A 9,687-nucleotide genomic window follows, 5' to 3' on the forward strand; every position below is an offset into this window, starting at 1 on the left:
AGGGAGTGATGACTGAGATGACGGATGATAGAGTGCTTTGGAGGAGTATACCCGGCGCGCCCTACGGGAGTAGGATAAGGCAGGGGAGATGATGATGATGATGTTTCGTGTGTAAATTCTACAGATTAGAATTCTACAGATCTAATCTATACGTTTCCAGATTTCTGGAAGAAGTATTTGCGGTACTGATAATGAAAATCGCATTTATTTTTGTCTGTCTGTAAGCCGCGGGTTATTTCCGAAACGGCTGAGCCGATTTCGACAGGACTTTTATTGAATGGTAGCTGATAGACGGGCATATTATAGGATACTTTTTATCTTAATATTGCTTGGACGAAGTCGTGGGTAACAGCTAGAAGAATTATTATAGAAAAAGTAATTCGTCAGAATTGGAGCATAGCTTTCTGATTATCTAAATCTATGTAGAAATAATTAATCATGTTTAATTAGTCCACAAAATAGTGTTAAAAACTAGGTGTTAGGCTTCTTTTTTCTGTTTATACAGAGATCGTATCCGCACTACTAACAACATGCTGGGAGATTGCTATGCGGCAGCCGTCGTAGAACATCTATCTAAGAAGGAGCTCATGGCTTGTGATTCAGCTTTGACGGTAAGTTGGTTTTTTGAGCGCGCACTTCGACTAAACTATCGCACAACAGTTGTGCGATTGTCAATTGTTTCGCAGCCTCAACTGTTTAGTTGCATAACTAAAAATCGAATATGCGCACCTTCATATCATACTAATATTATAAATGTGAAAGTTTAGATGGATGGATGTTTGTTAGAGTTTGTAGCCTAAACTGCTGAATAGATCTCAATGAAATTTAGCATAGATGTAGAGGATAGTCTGGAAGAACACATAGGCTACTTGGTTTTGTTTTTTTTTATTACCACGCGGACGAAGTCGCGGGCGAAAGCTAGTAAACTCACAAGAATCAAAGCGAGACTAAACAGTTGTGCGATAGTTTGGTCAAACGTGTGCGTGCGCTCTTAGATAAAGTCATTTATAGATTACTTGCGTACTGTTCATTGACTTTTCTTTTAGATTTTTTTTTTCGTTCCAGGAACCAACGGAATCTAACGGCTTGCTGCAGACTTCTAACACAGAATTGGATCTTGAGATTATAACTTCTGGAAATAAATCTATAGTATCCGAAGATGTCATCATTGATATGCATTTAAGGAAGAATTCCACTGCATCTAACAATAAAGTGTAAGAGTCAGGTGATGAAATGTTATTTAGTGCGTAATTTTAGTAATCATTTACAATTTAACGTATGTACGATATATCAATTTTCGTAAAACCTACTAGAATTAATGCAACTTAGATATACGTTGTTATTTAATGTTCTCCATGTATGAATGTATGGATAAATATTGCGGTATTCAATAGAACCTCAATAACTCAAACCTCGGTAACATAAAAACCTCTATAACTTCAAAAAATAATATGTTCCCTTCCCATCAGAGCTCAAAACCTCTACAACATAGACCCTTGATGACTTAAAACCTCTATAACTTAATATATCTCGTGTTTCCCTTGAACTTTACTTATCGAGGTTCTACTGTACTTCTTAGTTTCCGTTGGTTTCATGTTTACAGTCTTCAAATTCGGTAATCTTAGTTTTAGAGAATAATATTTCAGTTGTGATGTCTAGAAATCAGTTTTTATTGTTTAACTAGCTGTTCCCATGCGACATTCATTCATCCGTATGAAATTATAAAAAATATTTTATTGTTTACATTTGTCAAATTACAAATGTCAAAATGACGACATGATGACAACTTTGCTTCCTTAATGTTGGCAGCAACTTATGGTCTCTTTCCCACATTAGGGTTTTTATCCAAAATATTTACCCCCTAAGTTTAATGTCGTGAAAATATATAGCCTAAAGCGTGATGTAAGTCTAGGATTTTTTATTAAATAAAGAGTTATTCAAAAATATCCTATTATTGCCGACATCTTAGGCAACAAAGAAGTGTGTGTTTACGCTTTATTATAGTATAGATTATTCCTTTCACGGATATTTTTGTATTGCATTTATAGTGAAAGTAGCCCTTTGTAGCAATAGTCGTTGTTTTAAATGCTTTGTTAATCTTATTTCTTCTTTCATCTTATTTAGTTTGGTAGTTCAGATCCCTTTCTCTTTTCCACTCTTTTTTATAAGGAGAGGACGGGAACGGGAAGTGGATTTGACGGTGAAGGAGATGCATAAGAAGGGGAAATATCCTCTCTATGTGCGTCTCCTCCTCCGTCGGGTAAGGATAGGCAACGCATCTGCAATTGCGGATGTTTGTAGGCAGCGGTCGCTTCGCCATTTTGGCGGATTCAGGTTGCCGCTTGCTCTTTTGCTTCGTTTGTTATAAAAAAAAATGTTTTGATGTAGCTATATTCGTGTATATGTATACAGTTCAGTACCTATCTTAAGTTAATGTGTTATTAGTATTTATGTAATAATATATATTCTTTAGGAGACCTTATAGTTTTCATAAGTTTTATATCTTGACAAAATTGCGGTTTAAATATTTGGTAATATCATAAAAAAGAACAATATTATTTGAATATCGATAGTTGATAAAGTAATTTTTTGAGTATTTTAATACCGCCTTTGCACTATTATGTCATGAACGATAATAATGGAAACAGTTATTACTGAGGAACGTTTTTATAGTATCTTATCATCATCATCTCCTTATCCTACTCCCGTAGAGGCGCAGCAGGTTTTTGTCCTCCACATAACTCTATCATACGTCATCTCAGTCATCACTCCCTTTTTGATCATGTCACCTTTTACACAATCCATCCATCTCTTTCTAGGTCTACCTCTACCGATATATCTACACTCATAACTAACGTTCTCCTTGTAACATGCGATTCATCCCTCATAACATGCCCATACCATGCTAACCTTTTACTCCTTACCTTCTCTACTACGGGGGCTACTCTCAAACTTCCTCTAATATACTCATTTCGTGTTACACATCCATATTATCATTCGCATTTCTGTCACATGTAGTCTCCTTTCATCCGTTCCTTTTACTGCCCAACATTCAGATATATATTTTATTGTACTCGTATATTATCAATTTACATTTTGTAGAATGTTTTAATTCTTATAAGAATGTAGTTTCCTACTATAAAATCATAAATATTTCAAAAGTAATGAAACGATGGAAATTAATAAGATGCCAAATTGTCTATAAATGTAAACTTAAAAAGATTTGACGGTTTAAAATGGACAGGAAACGGAAATTTTTATTGATTATAAAAATGAAATGTACTTTTAAACGATTAAATTGAACAAGATAATGGAATTTAATAATAATTATGTAAAAGGAATAATGTATTACAGGTTATCAAGGCCTATACGTAATGTTTTTGATACTAGGAATTATTTGGAGTCGATAAACTTTTAGTCAAAGAAAGTGCTTAATTGTGGGCTTGTAATACCGAGGGTTTTCACTATCGAAACATGTACGTGTACAGTCTGACATAATGCGGAAAAACGTGAAACTAACTTTACATTACAAATAGATTTAATAAATCGATTGAAGCGCCCCCAAAGTCAGAATTGTATTCTAGGTCAGTTGTAGTTTTGAACGAATGTTTCGACAGTGGAAATAGGGGTTAATAGCTGTAGACTTAGATCCAACTGTGATAATGTATCGTATTTTAATCGATTCGTATGTTCAATCCTATTAAATAAAACAATATCATTGATTTTAAACTTTTATTTGTGTTTATTTTAAACATCGCAGCCAATCGTTGGAACGTAATAATTCTAAAACAAATATTTACAATCACCACCATTTATATCAAATTATTGGAAAAATAGCAGTTTTAGAAAGAACAGTAATAGTCATTTAAGCTTTACAAGGAATATAAAAACTTGCCATATTATGGAAAGAGGAATCCTTACATAAATTGGAAAGTAATAAAGAGGAAGATGGTAGCGTCCTCATGCTAGAAATTTAATATTCTTGGTTAGGTTATAACTTATTTGCATAAAATACATTTTATTTTACGATGTAAATTGGTTTAAAATATTTCAAATTTGATATAAATGGTCAAATGCCTTCAACGCTAAGATGAAAATCACAGTACGATATTTTCTACAATATACATTTTATTTAGTTTAAAAGGCACGAAGTTAACTTACATTTATATAGGAGTTTGATTTATACAAACATACTGTATATTACATTTTTTTATACTAAACATTTTAATTGCAATATCTAAAGTACACTTATAGCTTAGAGTAAAGCTTTTCCGTTTGTTTCTATAGTAAATTAACATGGCAGTCTTCATTTTATATCATACAAGGGACTAACATATACAAACTTATATATACATAAATGACATAAAATTAAACCCGAATTAAGACAATATTTACATTTACCGTAAAAATCGGTAATAAGCGCTTACAAATCACTTTGAGCATATTCAGGCAGAAAGTTTTACAAATAACATGCACAAAATGACACCATATCAAACAAACTAAACCGATTACATCGGTAATCAATAAATATTACTATAGTTATCAATACTTATAGGCAAAACAGTCGTGAGTATATGTACAATATTCTAAAAATATTACTATCTAATTTCATATTCTCATCGTTGAATGCGGAGGTTTCCTATTAATGGGCGCAGGCGGCAGTCCCGGCCCTACTAAGGGAGACATTGAAGGTGACCTCGTAGCAAGAGGTGACAGTGATGGTGAGAATGACGGGGACATTGCTGCGGCAGCTGAAAATCCCCCAGGAACATCATGACTTATAGGAGACCTGGGTAACAAATGCTGCGGTTGCCGACAAGATAACGAAGGAGCCGGACAGCTTCTCGGAGCAACCGTTGTCAACAAAGGCGGTGGTACACTTTTCCCACCAGATATAGAAGTCCCCTTACTCTTTGCACTAGAAGCACCACTATTACCACTTTGAAGCGAAACCGCATCATCTTTCAAATGGGCTATTTCAGAAAACACATGTGCTAACGGTTGATATCGCGGACCCCAATCAAGGAGGTAGTCCCAATTATAACTACCGGTTAATTCTTCTTCGGAATGTACAATAGAACTGAGACTTCCAGTCATAGAAGGCCCAGCGGTGGGAACAGCATTACTCTCTCCCGGAGCACTTGGGAAGGCACCCAGAGCCATAGCTCTATCCACAGCTGCACTCGCTTCATCTGCACTACTTGCTCTTTCACTTCCGGTAACTTCGTTTAATTTCGCATAAATCAGGTTAGTTATGTCATTCTCGTGAGCGCCGTCTTCGTCGAACATGTGCATTGAATCTATCGGGCCATGATGTAACATCGTGTCTTTATTACCAACATTTTCAGAACATCTTCTTGATGAAGTTGACGCACCTCCACCAGTACCAGTCTCGACGATACCAAGTCTTGCTAAGTATTCTTGAGTATTGTGCACAGAAACGTCTGATAGATTATCGTCATCTACTCCATTCGCTTGTCTATGCATGCCTGATTCTCTTTGTAAGGGTCCTTCATTTATCATTCTGATTTCTTCATCCTCACCGTCTTCTCCTTCTTCAGCTGATCCTCGACCACTTGAACCAGATTGATCAGAACCTGAGAGTTCCGAGGTAGTAGCTGCTCCAGAATTTGAACTAGCTGTGTGAGGACCATACGGTGGGATTTCGTCATATTTCGGTGGTGCAAACTGATTCGCTGAATTTACTGGACCCGTGTTTCGTATTGGTATTGTATCGAATCCACTAGGATCTACGTAGCTATTTGTGGCTCCTACACCTTCGGAACTCAGGCCTGGCTTGTTAACTTTTTTGTGTCTTTTGTTCTTCATGTGAAGGAACAAAAATGTCGCCGCAAAAATAATTATTATGAAGATGAAAGCAATAAGTAATCCTAACGCCCAATCTGATAGTCCACTACTTTGTGCGACAGATGTATCATTTATTAGGTTAGTGTTATCGGAAACCACTGCTAGTGGATCTAGCAGAATTTCCACGGCTGTCTTATTCGTCAAGGAACCTTGTCTGCCAGAACTTGCAGTCACAACTAAACTGATAGATTTGTCAGATCCAAAAAGACTTTGAACTGAGTCTACTTTTTTCTTTAGAATGATAACTCCTGTTGTTCTATTGATTTTAAAGTAAGAATGAGAAGTTGATAACTGATATACAATGCGACCATCGATACCTTTATCTTTATCCGTCGCAGTGGCTTGTCCTATAACATAACCCATTGGTAAAGATCCTGATTTCGGTACTCCAAAGTTGTAGGTTTTCTGTGTAAATTGTGGATAGAACTCGTCTCGACTCTCTACATCAATTCGTACTTTTACTGTACAGCTTTTGCCTCCTAGATCTGAAGCTTTAATAGAAAATTCATATTTATTTTTCTGTTCATAATCGAAAATAGCATTTGAATTTACTAATCCTGAGAAGGAGTCTATTTGAAACATTTTCCATGAATCGTCATTTCTGTTGTAATTAGATGCACTAGGAACTATGGAATAATTCAATTTTCCGTACTTTCCTTTGTCTAAGTCAGTAGCTCTGGCTGTAAATACAGATGTTCCGACTCTTTCATTTTCGCCTATGGTTTCAAAGTATTCAGAAACAGGGAATGTCGGTATATTGTCGTTTTCATCGAGTACATCAATTTCTATATAGGCCGAATTGCACAGACACGGAGTACCTTGATCACACGCCACGATTACTAGCTTGTATTTGGGATTATTTATATCGTAATCGAGCGTTTTATTAACTGTCAGGATGCCCGTAGTTGGATGAATGTAGAACAAGTTTTCATCGTCACCAGAAGTAATATTATAAACGATAGCCGAATTCGGCGTCCCGAATAGATCAGCGTCTGTTGCTGATACCTGAGTAAGAGTGTATCCAGCTTTTACATTTTCACTTACATTAATATCAAAATCACTCAAAGAGAATATTGGTGCGTTATCGTTTGCATCTGCTACAGTTACAAATATTGTTATTGATGTTTTATTTTGATTGTAAGATAAAACTTTTCCTTGTTCAACTGCTGCTAGTCCCAATACAAAAGATTCTTGAACCTCTCTGTCAAGTCTGTTCACTAATATTAGTGCACCTTCCATGGTAACATCAAATACGTCGCCATCGTTGCCAGAAATTATATGAAAATCAAGATTGTATTTCTTGAGTACATCATTGACGCTGCCGATTTGGAGTAGTGACGATCCTTTTTCAGTATCTTCGTTTACAGTGATTCTGAAAAAGTTAAAAACATTTTTTTATTCACTTATAAGAATAAAGTTACCATTTTAAAATAGTAAATAGTAATTTTCATGAACTTCCTTTTTATAATTTCATAAATTAAGCGAAGCACATTTTTTGAGTCATCTACATGGAATTGTTGTAATCGCTTATTTATTTATTCAGTAATACAATTCAAATACTATGTTAAATTACTGAAATAATGAAATAGGAAAACAATACCTGTAAGTATCTTGTCCGATAAATGGTTTAATTTCCGAAGAAGCGCCAGTACTTATTCTAACAGATGCAACTGCACTTTTGCTTGGTTTTCCCTGGTCTGTGACTAATACAGCTAACTGGGTATCCCGTTGGTTACTTGGTAAAGTGCTGTAGTTTACGAACATAGCACCGGTCACCGTGTCTATATGGTACCCTTCACTGGGACTGAGAAATGAGTACGAAACTTGGCCGTTCTCGCCGCTATCTCTGTCAGTAGCGCTTACTTTGCCAATTTTAAGTGTGCCGGAACCTTCTGGAACAAAAAAGGAAAAGTTATTGATGCTTTATCTTTATTATTGTGTAATGTTACTATATTGTAAGGATTAAAACAATTTTGAATAAATAAATAATTTATAAGGTTAAAAATACAAACCTGGTAACACTCTATTGTATGAAATTTCGTCGAAAACTGGCGCATTGTCGTTAACATCCGTAACTTTGATAGTTAACGTAGTTTTCGCCACATGTTCAGTATCAGAAGCTGTTATGTTCACTTCATATTGCTTTTTAGTTTCAAAGTCCAAAGGTTTATTGAGTACAATCTTCCCGCTATATCTGTCTATTGAAAACGTATTGTCTCCCTGAACAATGGCGTACTTAAGGGCAGGATATGTGTCAACGTCATTTGCCGTAACAGATGTCAATATCGAACCGACTTCCGTTCCTGTAAAAACAACGAAATAAATCAGCATAAATAAATTCGGTTTAAAATACTCTCTCGTTTGACTGCCACTTTAAGTATTCGCAAAAAAATGCTTTAAAACAAAACCACCGTCGCAGTACAATGATATAAAAACAAAGAAACAAAAAGAGATCGAGCGCAGACCGTTCGTTGGGGAGGCACAGCTAAAACATGCACTCGAAAAAAATGTAATACCGTCCAATAAATATTGATCCTAAAGGAGACCCTTTTATTTAATCTCGTCGTTGGAATCACAAAGTCGCAATGTAAGCCAGTCGTATAGCCGGGAATACAAATTATGTAAAATGCCTCCCTCTTTGTAAAGTGCTTTTTGTTCTACCAATTTATTTCGCAAAGCTATCGACCGCCCTATACCAATTTAAAAGGGAATACGAAAATGGTAGCAAAAACGCGAATACAAACGTACCTTCTGATATTGAAATGACGTTCGGTGGCGGGAACGTCGGCTGATTGTCGTTAACATCGACGACGTTAATTCTTAGTGTAGCTGTTCCTGTCATTTGGGGATCCCCTTCGTCTGTTGCAATTACTGTTAGCTTATACATTTCCCTTATTTCTCGATCGAGCACTATATTTGTTTTAACTGATCCAGAAAATGCCGGTTCAATTATAAAGGCATTGTCATGATTGCCATCAACAATATGATAAAGAATTCGTGCGTTTGCGCCACGGTCATCGTCTTTAGCTGCAAGTTGCACAACAAATTCACCTTTTGTATTTCCTTCGAGTACATTAGCGATATATTGTTGTTGTGTGAAACGAGGTGCGTGATCGTTTTGGTCTAATAAATTAATTATAACGTCACAATAAGCGTACAGATTTGGTGACCCTTCAGTTCGTGCCACGATAACAAGTTGACGACTTGGACCTGGATATGATTCGTAATCTAAATTTGCTGAATTGTTTACTCTTATAACACCTGTATTAGAGTCAATATCAAAAGCGTATTGATCGTTTCCGTTTCCAAACTCGTAAATAATTCTTTGTCGACGTCCATCACTTCTTAATGCTGTGACTTGTAATACTTCTTTGCCGTACGCAAGATTTTCTTCAATGGTAACATTATACGTCATATTTTGAAAGTTCAGCGTAGGGGATTGATCACTAAAATCACCTACACGAATTTCTATAAGTCCAACTGAGCTCTGCGGTGGGTTTCCCTTATCTTTCGCCACTACACGTAAATGGATGAATTTTCCATTTTCACTTGCCAAACTTTGAGTTGCTGTAAGCACTCCAGTTGTCGGATTAATTCTAAATCTATGGTTAGCAGTGTCTAAGAGCTCAAACAGTATTTCAGCATTAATTCCTATATCGTTATCTGTAGCAGAAACCCGCAGTAAACTTTGCCCAGGTGGTGTCAATGTTGCCATTTGTTCTTTAAATGGATATTTGGTGAATATTGGCTTGTTATCGTTTACATCGCTGATAGTGATTTCGACGGAAACTCGCTGTGATCTGGCAACGTAGCGTCCTT

The 9,687-nt window shown here is 36.0% G+C and overlaps 2 protein-coding genes across 2 annotated transcripts in view; one reads left to right on the forward strand and one right to left on the reverse strand.

Moving 5' to 3' along the window:
- The window catches only part of LOC106111494 (putative sodium-dependent excitatory amino acid transporter glt-6), a 6,940-nt gene extending 5,492 nt beyond the window's left edge, over positions 1–1,448 (forward strand). Inside the window, exons 7-8 of the mRNA XM_013293613.1 lie at positions 506–611; positions 1,066–1,448. Of these exons, the coding sequence (XP_013149067.1) occupies positions 506–611; positions 1,066–1,218 (259 nt within the window). The 3' untranslated portion in view covers positions 1,219–1,448. The remainder of the gene's footprint in view (positions 1–505; positions 612–1,065) is intronic.
- Positions 1,449–3,937: 2,489 nt separating this feature from the next.
- Positions 3,938–9,687, reverse strand: part of LOC106111495 (protein dachsous) — a 215,470-nt gene continuing 209,720 nt past the window's right edge. The window contains exons 13-16 of the mRNA XM_013293614.1: positions 8,617–9,684; positions 7,881–8,171; positions 7,469–7,760; positions 3,938–7,240 (exon numbers count right to left, since the gene is read on the reverse strand). Coding sequence (XP_013149068.1) covers positions 4,609–7,240; positions 7,469–7,760; positions 7,881–8,171; positions 8,617–9,684 — 4,283 coding nt within the window. The 3' untranslated portion in view covers positions 3,938–4,608. The remainder of the gene's footprint in view (positions 7,241–7,468; positions 7,761–7,880; positions 8,172–8,616; positions 9,685–9,687) is intronic.

This window comes from Papilio polytes, unplaced genomic scaffold (genome assembly GCF_000836215.1).
Source record: "Papilio polytes unplaced genomic scaffold, Ppol_1.0 DF824158.1, whole genome shotgun sequence".
Taxonomy (NCBI): Eukaryota; Metazoa; Arthropoda; class Insecta; order Lepidoptera; family Papilionidae; genus Papilio; species Papilio polytes.